Source organism: Chionomys nivalis, chromosome 6, assembly GCF_950005125.1.
Source record: "Chionomys nivalis chromosome 6, mChiNiv1.1, whole genome shotgun sequence".
NCBI classification, from domain to species: domain Eukaryota; kingdom Metazoa; phylum Chordata; class Mammalia; order Rodentia; family Cricetidae; genus Chionomys; species Chionomys nivalis.
Window position 1 is genome coordinate 54,356,619 of NC_080091.1, and position 18,320 is coordinate 54,374,938.

General features: G+C 43.4%; 1 protein-coding gene across 1 annotated transcript in view; it reads right to left on the reverse strand.

Annotated features, from left to right (window-relative positions):
- Positions 1-18,320, reverse strand: part of Adgra3 (adhesion G protein-coupled receptor A3) — a 101,580-nt gene that overhangs the window by 21,960 nt on the left and 61,300 nt on the right. Inside the window, exons 11-14 of the mRNA XM_057772703.1 lie at positions 12,813-12,974; positions 8,611-8,814; positions 1,070-1,283; positions 654-862 (exon numbers count right to left, since the gene is read on the reverse strand). Of these exons, the coding sequence (XP_057628686.1) occupies positions 654-862; positions 1,070-1,283; positions 8,611-8,814; positions 12,813-12,974 (789 nt within the window). The remainder of the gene's footprint in view (positions 1-653; positions 863-1,069; positions 1,284-8,610; positions 8,815-12,812; positions 12,975-18,320) is intronic.

The following is an 18,320-nucleotide window of genomic DNA, read 5'->3' on the forward strand; positions in this document are numbered from 1 at the left end:
TATAGCAGCAACTAAGAGGAGTCATTTCAGCGTGATATGCTCAGGAGGGAGAAGACCGAAGCAAGCACCTCGGCTTTTAAGAGACCTGATCCCATGCATTAAGAGAAATTAACTTTACAACTAACGGGCAACAGCAATAGTGAATAGTGGGCAGAATAGGGCTGACTGCCAAGCAAAGAGAAGACCCTGATTTGATACCGTTCATGCAGTCACAAAAGTCATTACCATTCAGTCCAATGTTCGTCCTCATCTCAAAAGGTCAGCACTATTGGTGTGTGGTCAGAAAGCCAGGAATAGGAAAAGCAGTACAGCGATCTTTTGATACCCACAGTGCGTCCTATGGCAAATGAATTGCCCTAAGTCGAACACGTTGAACTGCATAAACAAACCCAAGGTATCTCCATATTTTGAGGTCTGAGCCTAGCTAATCTGATTCCTTACAGGGTTCACCAGCACACACCCCAAAAAACACGGTCTCGTTCATTTCACTTGGTAGTAACTCAATTTCCCTTGAAATCCAGAATCACCTCTCCCATAATTAACGGGAGCCATTTATGTTAAGTTAAAAAGTAAATTCTACATCTGAGCTTAATTATGCATAGAGAACCATTAGAATATTTAGTATTTATGCATCAAGCTAACAACGGCCACACCATTAGCACAGCGTAGTTGCCCAGGGAGCCGCACTGAATGGTGGTGATGTTCTCATCCGAGTAGAGTATACAGCACCCGTCTGACTTCCAGCCTCCTTGTCCGTTCAGCAAATCAAAGTCCCACTGCGCGGCAACAGCATCTGCTCCATGCGCGATTCGTCGCAGCGTCACATTAACAGGGATGTGCTGGGTATCCACAGTCATGCCATCTGGAGAAAATGGGGAAGCACGGTATTTCTCAAACCAGCTTCATAAACAATTAGATGCCAACTTACACACCGATGGGCACTCTGCAAGATCTTTTCTCACCAGTGACTCGTTAAAACAACAGAGAACAAAAATAAGCTTTTTAAAGGAAGAGCAACCAATAAAGCCATGGTGCCCCGCCACTGTCGGTGACCATCTGCCACACAGACCTATTTTTGTGAGGATCACAGGGGTCACGACTGTCCGCCGCTTGCCATCATCGGCCAACTTGGTGGAGTTTCCAGTGGCTGGAAAAAGCTTCCCGTTGCGGAACGCAATGAGTTGAAGCTTATAGAGCGAGTCATCGGTTGCTCTGACTTCTCGCTTTTGTTTTGATGAGAAAAGGGAAGAAGGAAGCTGAATAGAGGCCTCCATGATGGTATTCTGAGAAAAAAAAGACAAAAAACAAAACCATGGTTCAGCATATTAATATATCAAAACCTAAACGATGTCAGGTAGCTGTGAAAATGTTCAAGTTATATGCTAAACATTCTAAAGGTGTATATAAAAAATTAACATTTAAAACAACTGGCAAGTTCAACAACAACGAAAAAAGTCTGAGCAACATAGTATGGCTTAGAACAAAAATATAATACACAGAAAAATCCAAGGAATTCATCCAAGCGTTTAAGGATAAGAAAATTGCTAATTTTCCTATGACAGCACACACAGCCCCAGCAGAGAGCATTAAACAGACCAAGGATTTCAGAGGCCACTCACCTTTACAATGGTCAAGAGCAATTAGGAGGGACAAACACAGCCAGGTTCACACAACAAAAGAACAGAATTTTAGAAACAAAATAGGCGTTTACATTCAACACATTCTTATTTCAGCGTCCGTTTCCTCGAGACTAAGGAAACCAGTGCTCGGTAAAACAGAAGAAGCCCAAAGTGCTGGTGGCCGTAGAACGCATCCGTATTTCTTCACACTTGATCTCAGCCAAAGAGCAAAGCAGCAACCCTTTCTGTGTTTGCTGCACATTTTAAGTTGCTCAACAAAAACAATGAGATCTATACATTCAAGAGCTAACAGTTAACTAACTTGAAAATATTTACTAATTGGAGAATTTATCACAAAGTCATTTTCTTGGCCGACAACCACGCTTCACTCAAAGCCAATCTTCAGGGCACCACACGATTTTTTTTCTTGAAGGACAGAGGTAACTCTTATTTTACTTTAATAACACGTTGGTTCTGAGCTATCTAGAGAAGACTGTACCAGATCCTAAGTCCCCACATAATTGTCCTGCCATGCTTGAAGCAACACGAGCTCCACAGCAGGAGTCCTCTGGCCTCCACACTCCTCATGCTGGGCAAACAGGGCCCTAGCTACCATGCCCCGCAATTCTGTTGCCTGGCAAACTCTTGAATCTATCCATTCGTCTTGCTATTAACAAGGTAATTCTGTTGACAATGGGAAAGGCACATGGCTAGAGGCCAAGAGAAAGACTTTACACAAGGTTGGAGCATCATGCTCTTTGGTGGCAGTCTTTCGGCTAGCCTTCCTAGGTGCTTTCCCCTCTTCTGGACAGCGTGCACACCTGTGTCACACAACTAAAGCAGGCAGCTTCCACACATGCCTCACCCTCTGCTCATTAGCGAGACAGGAAGGAATTGGGGCTGCAAATAACATTATTCATTTTTTATCACCTATGGACTACTTCCTGTCACTTTCATTCACTGAAAATAGCTCACTGTTAATACATTTAACAAAGTCAACATGGCAAGTTTACTGAAAAAGAAACTTTCAAGGTTCTACTGAAGCAAATGACTGACTTTATAATGGCTTAAGTGCTCTGCTTACAATGAAGGCACAGCCGATATCTGACAATCATCTGTTGGGTGTTATTTGAGAAATTTACATATTGCTCTAAAATTAAAGATATCATGAAAAATATCTGTGAGAATTATTGTCTAAGAAAAACCATGGAAAGATTTCCACTGCTCTTAAAACTATAGGATGAAACAAATCCCCTCCCCCAGAGCTCAGGGAATCCCACCGAGGAGAGGAAGCAGAAAGAGTATGAGAGCCTGAGGGGACAGAGGACACCAAGAGATCAAGGCCATCTAAATCAACGGAGCAAGGCTCACAGGAGCTCAGAGAGAACAACATGGGTCTGCACTGGGTCCTCTGCAGAATTATTTTAACTATTAGCTTAATATTTTTATGGGACTCCTAAGCTTGAGAGGGGTCTCTGACTCTTGTGTCTGCTCTTGGGAGTCTCTTCGTCCTGTTGGGATGTCCTGACCAACTTCCATATGATGGTTGTTATCTCTTAGGAATCTGTTCTTTTCTAATGAGAGAAAGAAAGTTGACTTGGGGGTTGAAGGAGCTGGGAGGTGTAGAGGGAGGGGTAACCATAATCAGGATATATTGTATGAGAAAAGAACCTATGTTCAATAAAGGGAAAAAATGAAAAAATGTAAGATGACATAAAACAAAGTTTACTATAAATCCACTTATTTATTAACCTAGTAAATTTCTATAAAATACATAAATTTATCTTGAGTCTATAAGAAGGTACCTAAAGATGAAAATCAAAATATCAATAAACTAAAAGTTTATAATCCTACATGATGAACATCTATTCAAAGTAAATAATTATAAAATTCATAAAGTAATCTTACTAAAGAACTCATATTATTTGAAAGTATATAGAGCTATCCAGGAAGGTATTAGTAACAATAAACCAAACTGAATTTTAAAACATCAGAACTAACATTTCCTAAAGGAAAGTTGAAAGGGGGAAATGAAATACCTTGAAATTAAGGTGAAAAAAGTCCAATCCGAAGCTTGTAAAACTAATCAAAAACAATAAACAAAAAGTCCATAGCAAGAACTACAGACCCAGGGCCATTACATACTCAGAGCTGCTAAACTCCCTCTCAAGCCCAATAAAGAATATTACCGAATAATTATCACAGGTTCCCTGGGATGAGAGAGAGAACCCTGGGGTGCTGATAAGATGGATTACAGTCATATCAATAATGTCCAGCATTTATAGTAAGGATGTAAAACGATGCTGGCCTGCTTTAAAAGCAGTGCTGCTCACTACTGTTAAGAAGGCTGTAAATCTAATTTTAGAAATCACTGAAGAACATTTAGTTTGTTACATTTCTCATGACTGTACCTTTTGTCTGCTGGCCTGAAGGCAGGAAGCACAGTTCATAATTTCAATTAATCATGTGTGGGTTTTAAAAATGTGTGGATTACAGTAACGAGGAAGATAATACACATACAAATTACAGCTAATAAACCAGAAATGTCTCTTAAGAAGCTTTGAGAAGTGCACAATTTTGGCTTCTAGTTATCATTGTTGGAAGATCCTTACAGAGGACAGAGGCAAACGTGTTTTAGGTGGCTGCTTCATGCTCGGGAGACAAAGTAACACTGCTCACTTTCTTCCAACTTCTGCATCTCAACTTCTGAACATAACCAGTGACCTCTATAAAAAAAAAAAAAGATGGCCATGGCGGAGCTCCACAGCCTGCAGAGCTGGGTGTTATGGTTCTTTTTCCTCTAGGAGTGGGAGGACAGTGGTCAGGGACCAGGAAGAAAGAAAGTGGTGACTTAACAATAAGACAGAACCTCATGTTGTAATATCTGTAGTTCCGTTTTCACTATTAATTTTAATACAAAAACAGGTAAAACATATGAAAGGCATGCTATCATGTGCCTTTTGATATCAAGAGGCATGACAGACATTAACTCAAACATGAAAGCACTTTGGATGGATGTCAGCATCTCATGAGAGAATACTGGCATCATCCAGGAGTAAAATTCAAATTTTAAGTAATAACAAATTTTCCTAATGTTTATAAAATTCTAACACTAAAATCAGAGTGAGTCAAAACCACTGAATTAAAAACAATGAAAATACCAATTTACTCATGCATGCCTCCCTATTTACACATGTAACTGCAAAATGGCATGTCCTAACATATTTTCCTTCTGTGGATAACTGGGGGGTAAGGGGTGCCTTTAGAACTCAAATTGACTTTAACCATTCAATGGTTATTAAAGAATAGGTTACTTTGTGCTGGGCCCCATGTAGAACCCAAGGGTATCATGTCCTTGCTTTCAAACACTCAAAATTTAGAATAAGCGAGAGGGGACAGCTGCCCCGACTAAGAAGCAACAATAAAACTAACACTGAGAAAGTACTGTTGTGAATGCCAACATATTTACCCCCTTTGATCTTTTCAAAACCTTTCCAGTTTGGTACCATGTCATAAGCCCCTGTCAACAGCATGGAACTGACAGTCGGAGAGGCTAAGACACTGACCTTCATTTATGCAGCTGGTCAGCAGGGAACAAGAAGACAAACCCGGGCTACCTAGCTGCAGAGACCACCTTCTTAAATACGGTGCATGACCTCTGAGAACCAGCTCACTATCAGAAGTCTGCCAACTACTCCAGCAAACGAACAAAGCAGCTGGGTAATTCTGTCTGAAGAAAGAAATGCAGTCTGCACGGAACTCCAGGGGGAGGCCCAGCGTGTTCTCCAGGCAGGGAAGAGCTAAGCACACAACAAAGAGCTGAATCAAGGTAGGAAAAATGGAGGAGCCTGATGCTGGTGTGGGAAATGGGGAGGTCTTTTGCAGGGATAAAGACCCGGTATCTGAGATGAGAGAAATGAAGGATGTTCAAGGAAAACTGGGCTTCTGTTCAGTTATAAAGAGTCAACACTTAGTTACAGTGCAGCTAACTCAAAACACTGACTTCTAGCATCCCTCAGTAGGTTATTGGGAATGAACTCTGATCCAGCATATGAACAAATCTAGATTATGGTAACAACAGCAAAAGGGACCAGTGGGGAAGGTAGGTAATACAACAGCCTTGGGTGTAACATATAGCAGTGAATATCAGGCACCTGGAACTCTTATCCTGAAGCCCACTGGGGCCAGGCTTCAAATTCAACCTAGAGAAGCTAATCTGCCTGACATGATGATTCTTGTAGCCCCCACACATAACCATGACAACAAGCAGTGAGTACTGTCATCAAAGCGTGATGGGGAGAAACCAAAACCCAGGTAGGATATGAGTAAACTGGTAGACAGTGTTAGTTGAGACCTCTTGCAGGTGACATTTGGTCTCGGTTTTAACGTGTCATCAGGAGCTGGAAAGGTGGGAAGCGGCAAGGAATTCCAGCAGAAGCATTAGCCTAAGTCTGGACTCAAAGAGGTCAAGTGATTCAGAAACAAACCGAGGGAAGTTTGTTATCCCTAGACAGAGAGGAGAAGCAGTAACAAAGGATATAAAACGGGAGAGCTGAGGGCAAAGGCACAAGTCAATGGCAGACTCGTCCAGAGAGTTGCTGTTCTTATATGGGGTGCATAAGGTCAATTTTGCACTGGGGTAGATTTGGGGGTAACAGCACATAGACATCACAGGCACTGACACCAGCCACTCGAAACAGACAGGTCTACATGAGGCGCCCAACAGAAACATCGCAGGGCCAGGTGGCATTCAAGAGTGGTGGCAGCAGCTACATGGCTGAAAAGCATCTCAAAACCGCATTAACTAGCAGGACAAAGATGGTCCACATGATCAGTGTTCAGTAGCCCAGATAAGCGAAGGACGTTAAGGACTGTGCAATGGTCTTGTAAATACAGGCAGCTCTTAAAACTTAGGATGACTTTCTCACTTATGAATTTTGACAAAGATATATACTTGGCATCAACCATTCCTTGGCCTTTGGTCTAGTAATTGGTAGTGCCATGCCTTCTTGTAACACTGGGAGGCAGCAGCAAGCACACGTCCCCACGGGCCATAATGTCACACATGACATCCAGACCACACAGCATCATGTGCTGTTCATCTATAATATACAGTAATTCAAGCAAATCCCTACATTCTCCACAGCACTATTTGAAGCAAAAATCGTATTATCAGGACAAGTCCACACTATAAGCCAGGAGAATCTGCATGGGAAGACAAAATCTAGCTTGGGTGAGGGCAAGCACGGATGTACCACACACACACAAAAAAAAAAAATTACAAGAAGCAAACAAGTCAAACAGACATCTTCTGCTAATGCTAAGTAAAGGTATCTTTTTTCAGGTTCAATTCATGTGTTAGTCTGCCCACACTAAAGAGGGATGCAATCAATGATAAGGAGTCTAGTTAGTATATTAAAAGCACTTTTAAAACTATGAATAGAAGGAGTAAAACAACTGCCCAGAATAAATGTTTTGGGAAAAGAGAATCCTGTGTTTCAGTGAAAAGCTGAAGTGCATTTCTCACTACTGACATCCAACCATCTAATTCTGGATCGTGAAAAGCATGTTCCTTCCTGCTCTCTTCACCGGAACCACCCATGAAATGGAAATAATGACACGGAGTGCCTTGTTCTCTAGCCACAGGATGATCTTAAAGGAGAATGGTCTGAAAGGGGCAGATCACAGTATTCACCTGAAGCCCTCACTGCTAGCTGCGAACACTCCCTTGACACAGGCTGTGAAGCTGAGGATATGTAGGGTGACATCATTTCTCTCCCTTTCTATCAACTGTAAGACATCAATTAAGTCCTTCTCAGAAACACATGCCTGTCTCTCATGGGCTCTACCTACTGCTGTCTCAAAATCTCTTTACAGTCTCTTTTTTAGCCAATAAAAGATGTGGTAAGGTAAGTGGAGGTACACTTGCAGGTGGCAGGCTGGGGTAACACATACTATCATCAAGCCAAGAGTAACAGATTAATCTGGCCAGTTTTCCTCTGAGCACACCATATGGAGTAAATGCATGGCACCATCAGAAGTTCTTGCCCATTTCAAATTCTGTTGGACAGCTACAGTATTTCCAGTGTATTTGCTTTCCTTACGAAGGGCGCCAGGGTAAACCATGAGGAAGTACATTAATGATCCATTCTCTGACTGGCCACATATCAGGAACCTTCCTACCACAGCGCCTCTGTGATTGAGGTTTTTTTTTTTTTTTTTTTTTTTTTTTTGCAGGCATTAAAAACTCTTTCCCACGTCATTTAGAGAAAGACAGAAACAAGACTCCCTGTAACTAAAAAGTCACAGAGAACACAACGGAGCGAAGAGAGAGACACGTGGGTTCATCAAGGGCCGCTACTCTGCCTCTAGAGTTCTTTGCTTCGATGTAGCTGAAGCAAACTCCGAAAGTCAGGAACTAAGCTTTTCTTTTTACTACTCAAACAACAACAAAGCACTTTTAAAACATATACATATCACAGATTTGGATTTTTGAAAAATACATGTCATATATTTGCACTTCTTTGCCTAAAATTTTGACATACATCATGACTGACTAAACAGCCTGCTTCAAGGCTGACTTCTGTAGATACGTAGTAAGCACATTGCCAGGATCCCACAATAATTCTAAGGCTGTATGGAAATGCTTTAATGCTTTAAAATAAAAAAGGAAAACCTTTATGTGATAAAAAAGATTCCAATATGTAGTATTACTAAATCTGCCATGGCAATCAGAAAAACAGTAGTTTTTGATATTTCCACATGGCGAAAGGGAGGAGGAAGGCAGAAATGTATAGGGCCAGTGAAGTCTTCTAGTTCTACTCCTGTCTAAGTTTCCTTTAAAACAGCGACACAATATTCCGAATATTCTCACCACCACCCCCTAAAAATAAAACAAAACAAGCCCTTTAAGGAGATTTCTGTGTAAAGGCAAAGACTGTGATTAAATCTAAGCACAGCCAATTTTAAACAAGCAGTGAGCACAGCGCACCTTCAGTGCCAGGCTTGAGAACGTGCTGGAAACATTGCACTTGAAGCTCAGCTGCTTGTCCAGGTTTCCATCAGGGTCCCGCCGTCCGTAATCAGAGAGGCCTGTGCGGTCAGAGGCAGCCACTTTCTGGAACACCGAGCAGGTCATCCCTGTGAAGCCAGCAGCCTTGATGACGTAAGCTTCCAGAGCAATATTTGGCGAATACTGCAAAAGTCAATCAAATAAGCGTTGGAAGGTTTAGAATAAGGGGGATTTCAAAGATTTCACGCAAACACTTTCTCTGTCTGTTTCTCTCTGTTTCTGTCACTAACAGATACACAATACATACTCACAGATGCACACTCTCTCACACACACAAACATACAATATGTACTCTCTCACAGATACACATACACACACACTCTCACACAGAAGTCTCTTCACAGACACACAATGCACACTCTCAGACACACACACTCCCACAAAGACACACAATACACACTGTCTCTCATACCCACTCATACACAACACACATTCACAGACATTACATGCAGACACTCTCGCACAGACACATAATACACACTCTTACAGACCCACACATGCATGCAGACATACACACTCATGAATGCATACACAGACACACACACACACACACAACACATACTCTCAAACACACATGCATGCATGCATACAGGCACACACACACAACACACTCTCTCAGACTCAGACTCCCCACACACACACACTTAACATTCACACATGTTAAAGAAGAGGAGGAGAACACTGAATCTGGAAGAAAAGTGGGAGAGGCAGGTATAGAAAGGGTTGAAGGGAAAAAGAGGGAATTATGTAATATTCAATTATATCAAAATGTAAAAATAAAAATAACCTGAGAACAGGCACTATCGTTCAGTTATAGAGCATTTGCCTAGTACACACAATGCCAGGTCTGAAACTCAGCATTACAGATAAAATGAAATAAAGTAATAAAACAATAGTAATAAAACGATTTTAAAAAATATTAGAGCTAACAACTAAAAATAGAAGATTTTTACTTAGGCAATGAGCTGTGAAATTAAAAAGGGGGGAGCTCTCAACGGCTCTTAGTAACTACGGGAAGAAGAGAAGGGACACTAGTGACAGGCTACCCACAACGCCTCTTCATGAGAACACGCAGGCTGTCTACGCTTTATTCACAGAAAGAAAAGTAAAGCAGATGCTGATCCAAATGGCAGGAAATAAACAGAGTCAAAAAGGAAGTTAGGTCAGAATAATTGCCTAAAGCAGATGGCACCTGCTGACCCTCCAGCTTTAAAGGACACCACGTCTGTACCCAGGAGGACCCCCAGCATGACTCCCATCCACCACCCAGGCCAGGGAGGGCACAGGACAAGAAAAGGTGACAAGCGGGATGACTCGCCTTGCCGTCAGGATAATTATGTCTGCACATCTCTTGTTTCATACACTAACCCTGTGAAATCAGCATTAATAACATAACAAATATACTCCAAATTATTGCTGGGTCACAACATACAAAAATCCAATACAGCTGCTGGTAAGTCTCACCCACCACCGCTGATACATGAATCTTCCTATGAGGAATAACAAAGCTGTCCTTCTACAGACTCTCTTCTTGGTATTCTGGGAACATACCATCTTATTAGTTTATTTCCTAGAGTTTCAGATACCCAAGGCCAACCACTGTCTTGAAGCATTAAATGGAAACTTCCGGAAATAAACAACTCGTAAGTTATAAATAGCTTTCTTCACTGTTATAATTGTTCTACCTTACGACGAGGTGTTATTATCAGTCTCTTACTGTGCCTGATTTAGAAGCTGAGCTTCAAAGGTATGAACACAGAAGACAGCATACACAGTGCTCTTGACTCTCCATGGCTTCAGGCATGCACTGGGGTCTTAGAATACTTTCCCAGGGCTAAGGGACGCAGCTGTGTGAGTAGATGTGTAACTCGGGGAGCCCGTTTTACATGCTGAAACGGCCTGCACTCATGCACCACCACGTCTATTATACCCTTCTCTGGCACCAGAACCTGTGAGGTTTAGCTGAGTAATAAGTAAGGCTGTAAGACGGGACCAGGTGGAAGCAGCTGGGGAGGCTACTGATTGACAAGTCATTCTCAAGTCAGGCCACGCATCTAAAGAGCCAAACTGGCTCTCTGCTCCTCCCTGTTCTAGAGACAGCCGCTTCTTTTCGTGCAGTGCCAGCCTCATTCCAGAGACACGATGGTGAAGGTCGGAGTGAACGGATTTGGCCGTATTGGACGCCTGGTTACCAGGGCTGCCTTCACTTCTGGCAAAGTGGAGGTTGTTGCCATCAATGACCCTTTCATCGACCTCAACTACATGGTCTACATGTTCCAGTATGACTCCACCCATGGCAAGTTCAAAGACACAGTTAAGGCTGAGAATGGGAAGCTTGTCATCAACGGGAAGGCCATCACCATCTTCCAGGAACGAGATCCCGCCAACATCAAATGGGGGGATGCTGGCGCCAAGTATGTTGTGGAGTCGACCGGTGTCTTCACCACCATGGAGAAGGCTGGGGCCCACTTGAAGGGTGGGGCCAAAAGGGTTATCATCTCCGCCCCTTCTGCCGATGCCCCCATGTTTGTGATGGGTGTGAACCATGACAAGTATGACAATTCCCTCAAGATTGTCAGCAACGCTTCCTGCACCACCAACTGCTTAGCCCCCTTGGCCAAGGTCATCCATGACAACTTTGGCATTGTGGAAGGACTCATAACCACAGTCCATGCCATCACGGCCACCCAGAAGACTGTGGATGGCCCATGTGGGAAGCTGTGGCGAGATGGCCGTGGCGCTGCCCAGAACATCATCCCTGCGTCCACTGGCGCTGCCAAGGCTGTGGGCAAAGTCATCCCAGAGCTGAACGGGAAGCTCACGGGCATGACCTTCCGTGTTCCTACCCCCAGTGTGTCCGTCGTTGATCTGACATGCCGCCTGGAGAAAGCTGCCAAGTATGACGACATCAAGAAGGTGGTGAAGCAGGCATCCGAGGGCCCACTAAAGGGCATCCTGGGCTACACTGAGGACCAGGTTGTCTCCTGTGACTTTAACAGTGACTCCCACTCTTCCACCTTCGATGCTGGGGCTGGCATTGCTCTCAATGACAACTTTGTAAAGCTCATTTCCTGGTACGACAATGAATTTGGCTACAGCAACAGAGTGGTGGACCTCATGGCCTACATGGCCTCCAAGGAGTAAGAAGCCCACCCTGGACCACCCATCCCAGCAAGGACACAGCAAGAGAGAGGCCCTCGGCTGCTGAGCAGTCCCTGTCCTAACTAACCCTTGACACTGAGCATCTCCCTCACAGTTTCCATCCCAGACCCCCAGAATAGCAGGAGGGGCTTAGGGAGCCCTACTCTCTTGAATACCATCAATAAAGTTCATTGCACCCCTAAAAAAAAAAGAGCCAAACTACCGTGAACTTGCCTTGGAGACAGTAGCTACATTAGGCCTCTCTTAATTATTCAGAAAAGAAATTCTAATCTTAATGGAGCTAAAGATGTAATAATGTACAGCAAAAATCAAAATGGGTTCAGGAAAATGTTCACAAAAAATGAGACACGGGTCAAAGTATGGAGCACTCGACTTCACTGTAATGGTGAGGAGCTGAAACCCGTGAATCAGATCAGAAGACGACAGCTAAGGAAATAACACATTTGTTCATCACATTTTTAGAACATAAATAAGCGATACACAAGGAAATTTACAAGTTCAATTTAGCATGAACATAATTTAATACTGTTTAACAGATTATTACATCGTGCCAGTAGCTTTCCAAGTGTTGGAGAACATCCCAGAACTTGAAGACTAAACCCTAGGCAAGCTATCAGGCAATCTCCCAAAGCATCCTTAGGAGCTCAGAACTTAGTCTCACCTTGGATGGACATTGGTGACATGTCAGTAAAGCCTTAAAAACATTTGTGTTTGTCGTAGAATTCGTTTCAGTGGACAGACAGTGATAGTCATTCAAATTACATAATACAGAAGCATTTCCCAGTTACTGAAAAAACAGACTAAGATTACTCAGAAGCAAAATTAACTTCTCAAACACTTCAGAGGAAGATATTCTGTGCTAAACAGCAACACCATGCTGAGGTAGAGAGACGAGGCCCCTCGAGGTTAGAACGGACATAATCAAATCCTCCCTGGGCCTAGGACAAGGTTGCACTTACTGTGGAGTACACGTGAGCCCCACTGGCCAGGCGGTGTGTGGCAATGCGCTGCAGGCACTGCACAATTCGACTGCAGGCTTTGGCTTCCCTCTGCGCCAGCCACAGGACCCGCTCATCTGCCAACATGATGTTGCTCGCCACATCAACCATCACATCCCCGAGCTGTTGAGCAGACCAGAAAGAAGAGAAAGGTGTTAAAAGGCAGAGCAAGCTGCTGAATAGACTCAAAATAAAAAATAAATAAAATAGACAGACAGACAGATAGATAAATGAAATATAAAGAAATAAATTAAAGGGTGATATTGGCATATTGTCGAAATGTGCTGCAAGAAAGCCCCACTTGCTTCTCATTAAAGCCCTCAGATATGAACAGCACGTTCAATTACGGTCATTTGGTTAATATTTAGCTCAAAACAGTACTTAAGTAGCCACTACATCACTAGTGACAAGACTGCTGTGCAGCATCTCAGAGGGAAAGAAAGGCAATTAGATTAATTAAGGAGGAGATGTGACACTGTCACAGACAGACTTCAGCTCATCACGTAGAAAACCATTATGAACACTTCCTGTGTGTTAGCTTAAACGCTTATTAAATGCATACAACCTAAAACATCTCTTCTACCTCCTGGCAAGTTCAATATACCACTCATGTCCACCACTGCGAGTACCCAACGTGGACTTTGCGCTCTGAAGCATGTACACGTACGACTTCCCCCTCTGGGAAGGAACTCCTTTATACATCCCAACTCAAAGGGCACCGAGAAGCCCAAAGCCATGCGACCAATGATCCAAGGAGGCGCTCACTTCTCTGCCACTCCTTCCTCGCGTCTCATTTACTCTGCTATTTGCTCACTTGCCCCTCACAGGCATCTGCATAAGGCAAAGCCAGGAACAGGTCACTTGCTTACTGGTTACTGCGTTACTGCAGCAAGTTACCCCAGGAAAAGCACTGGGCAGCCTCATGGCTAGGGAGACCCACTGAAGTCAAAGGTTCATGAGAAGGACATCGTGGCAGAGGACAGGAAAAAGAAAAAAAGAAAAAAGCAATTCCAGAGGCTGGAGCAGAGTTTGCAAGCCCGCTGGTCCTCACGCCACAAAGCAAGCATCAAAGGCCTTAAGCTGGAATGCCGAACCAGAAAGCCGGGCTCTTTTAGCACACGACTTCTGATCATCCCAGAAGATCCCAGCTAAGGCCCTCAACCTGATCTGCACCCAATACGCTGCACAACAAATACGCGTAAGATGGCTGTGGGGGATTAGGAAGAGGTCCAGCCCACCCGCCCCACCATGGTCCACTTTACAAAGAAAATAGGCCAATGGAAATGCACCAGATCCCAGCTCTATGACCTTGGGGCAGTAAATCTCAGTGAATCCACGTGAACAGACCTCTCAGGCCAAAGGAAGAGGCAACAACAGACGTGTATCTTCTCAACAGTAAGCACCGAGTTCCAGAATTACCAGGCTCCTGAAAACAACCCTGGCTCATGGCAAGGACACAAACTATGTGGGCTTTTTCTATCATTCTTTTATTCTTCTGAAAAATAAATTTAAAAAATCCCCAATGGAGGCCTGATTCCTGAAACAGAAAGCTTTGTGCTGTGGAGGGGGGCAAAAGAGAGCACTTGGTATTTTTGTGTTATCCTGCCTTTTAATTCTTTAACTGGAAGGAAAGCAAACCTGATCAAGACCCCTAGACTGTATCATTTTGAGGGCTCATCATGGACTTCTTTGGGGACCACCAACTCATCAAAATGCTCCTTCACTTACACAACAATGCACAATCACCAAAAGTCTGTCTTCTGCTCTGATCAGCGACACCAGTAACGTTTTCCTAGGGCCTTTTAAATACAGCCTCCGCTAAAGTGCCTGTCTGCTGCTCCTCCATCTTGGACCCTTCATCACTTTGAAGCAGCTAAGAGCTGTCTTCACCCACAAATGCCCTAATCGCAGTTAGGGTGATTTCTAAGAGGGTGGGAATAAAAGACTCGCTGGTAAGCAGACAGACAGGGAGAAGGGCCATGGCTAGGGTACAAAAGTGGTAAATTTCCAAGATGGGCAACCTCTTTCTCACCCTCCTGACTGCAGATAAAAGCCAGGCAGCTTAAGGCAAAGGCTTTATAGGCTTTTGTGCCCCACTAGCAGCCCCCACCACCCTCACCTCCCATCCCCCGCTAATGGAATGACTCAACCAGTTCAAGGGCAACTAAGGATACGTCACAGAAAAATAAGTTCTGAGCCGATCAACCACCGTAACTTTCTTCAACTAATCAACCCTAAATTAGGGAGGCCACCTCTTGAGAGGTTATAAAACCCCCAGGTCTCAAATCTGACTGCATTTTCAGCTTTTGACCCATGTATCTGTTGCATGTTGTGTTTCCTAATAAAATGCCTTTCTTCAACTGCTAAAAAAAAAAGAAAAAAGAAAGAAAGAAAGAAAGGAAGGAAGGAAGGAAGGAAGGAAGGAAGGAAGGAAGAAAGAAAGAAAGAAAGAAAGAAAGAAAGAAAGAAAGAAAGAAAGAAAGGAAAGCAGAGGCACTTTGCATATCTGTTTTCAGATATCAAGACTTAATGCCTCAAATACAACCCTAGTTCTAATTATTAAAATACCTAACTTTGTATTGCACTTACCACAGAGCACCACAGTGGTGGCCCAATTTTAATTCCCTTCCATCGGGGAACTAACAAGTGTGTTACTCACGTTTTTAGTCCCCATACAAGGCTCAGTAGAACTGCCAATGGCTATCAGTGGTCATTTACTCCATGGTTCAATGTTCATTAGTGGTGTTCACTTGCATTATCACTGAATAAACACTGACTGACCGTGACTCACTACCCTGAGGAATGGAGACAGCACTAGAAGAATCACGCATGCCCCATTTTCAAGCTTGTAACGCAGGAAAAAAAACAAGCATGGGATTCTTCCCATTGAGATCACTACAATGAAGGATTAAGCAGAGTAAAAATATTATGGAAAATAATGAAATATAAACAGACCATTCCATTTCAACTGACTCACACATTCTCTAGGACTGTATCTCCTTAATGTAAAGCATTAACAGGGTCAGCTGGCAGAATAATTAGGATTGGAACAGGCATAGTGGTGCACAATTACAAGCGAAGCACTTGGAGGCTAAGGCAGAGGATTCTGTGCACCCAGAAGCAGGGTAGGAACAACCTGGGCAACAGAGTGAGATCTGATGTCAAATGGAAATGAAGGAAAAGAAAGAAAAGGAGGAAGAAGAGGAGGGAAAGGAGGAACAAGAGGAAGATGGGGAACAGGAAAAAAAGTTAGAGAGGCAAGGAAGCAGGAGGAAAAAGTAGGGGAGGGGAGGGAAGGCCAAGAAGGGAGAGAGTAAGGGGGAAAGCAGGACGAGAAAGAGCATGAGCAGACAGCCACTAATTTCATTCATCTGGTTTGTATAATTTCATTCATCTGGTTTCATGTGAAACATGGGAATACCCTGTCTTACACTTTCCTACTAACAACAGGTACTATGGCAGCCAGGGTCCTTATTTCTCAGTTCATGAAGGTGGCTACTGACTCTACATGCACCTTTTTCTGCACCTGTGAATCAGACACTGACAGAAATAGACTAATGAACTCCATGTTTAAATGCAAATTAAGAATGGCTGGAATAATGCTTTTTAATAGTCTTTAATTCTGGCTTGCTGTTACTTCAGGATTTTAAGCAAAAACATAACAGGCAGTGTGATGAAGTTCTCAGATATGCTCAGAGACCACCAGAATTGAATTGTTTTTGATTATAAAAACCTCAGAGATATTGCACACAAAAGCATTGATTGCATTTAGGACAAAACCACTATGAGCTACTACAGACTAACACGATGATAATGAGATGTATTTAGTAGGGTTTTTGTTGTTTTTTTTTCTGACTTAAACACATGAACTTTCTGAGGATCTGATATGAGGCCTGCCAGACTTGTCACCCATCCTGAAAACCTATGATTACGACACGAACAAAGAACACTTGCTCTGGCCCTCCAGATAATGCCAGCGTCGGACAGGAACTCGTGCTAAGCACTGTAAAGGGGGAAATTACCTTCCAAGAGGCACAGAGCAAACAAGAGTGACGGCTTCAGCTGAGAATGAGCAAGCTTTCTCATTATCCCGTACCGAATGGCTAAGAACTCAGGAAAAAGATCTGTCACCAAAATATTTCCTGCAGCAGATAACCACAAAATGCCCCATGCTTCTATGGTTCCGTTATGAAAAGACTTCAGAATTTGTCACCACAGCAGGAAAAGCTACACTAGATAAAAAAGAATTCCTGAAACCTGACACATATGTTAAAAGCAAAACAAAATTTCAGCCTGCGTTAAGCAGCATGAAGTTTCTCCTTGGGCTCATTCCCTCGTAGGCCACTCCAGTCAGGAAAGGGTCAGAAGGAAAGGGTTCTCCTCACACTCACCTATCGCGCTGAACTCAGAGGACCGACCAGGAACTCTATCAAAGACAAAACACAGACCACATGTCTGGTGGCAGTAAGGACTCAGAGCTAATTCCGGCGACACTATATTGAGTGAGTGGTGTGTGTGTGTGTGTGTGTACTCCTGAGTGCACAGGCGTCAGAGCTCAACCACAGGTGGTGTTCCTCAGGTTCGTCAACCAACTCCTGGGTTGTTTTTCATTGCTTTGGCTCTTGTTTTTGAGCCAGACTTTCCATTAGCCCAGAACACACCACTTAGACAAAGCTGATGGTACCCCAACAAATCCCAGGGACCTCAACCTGCATCAGCTTTCAAAGTACTAGGATTATAAACACCCTTCAGGCTAAAAAAAACAACAATAAATAAACCCACCATAAGTTTTAGGGGCTGACCTCAGGTCCTCATGCTTATAATGAGAAGCATTTTACTCTTTATTTGGGCATGACCATACTACCATGTGTGTCTTTCTGTGTGTGTGTGTGTGTGTGTATAGGAGGGAGGGAGGAGAGAGAGAGAGAGAGAGAGAGAGAGAGAGAGAGAGAGAGAGAGAGAGAGAGAGAGAGAAGAACTTCTCAGAGCTGCCTCATGACTTCTGCTATGGAGATCCAGGATCCAACTTGGGTTTTCAGGCTTAGCAGCAGCCTTCATCACCTACTAAACCATTCTGCCAGTTCTAAAGTTTCTTTTATCTTAGAAAAATTATGTACAAAACACGTTAAGTTAGATTTTAAATAATACATCACTGAGGAAGGGGAGGATGCTAGGAGGGGGAAAAGTGGGAGAGAAAACTAAATGCACACATAGGCCGTATAAACAAGATTGATGATTGAAAACCGTCCAAGTTAGGTGAGAGGGTAAGACAGGAGTTAACTAACGATAACGTCCTCAAGACTCCCTACGGTTTCCAATAAAATGTTCACAGGAGCCTAACCTCTAAGCGATAAAGCTCCCAGGAACAACATAATGCACAAGTTGAGAACACGGCAGCAGTTCTCAGAGCCTAGACTGAAGAAGGAAGGCATTTGCAGCAGATTCCCAGAACCCAACCCAGGATGACAA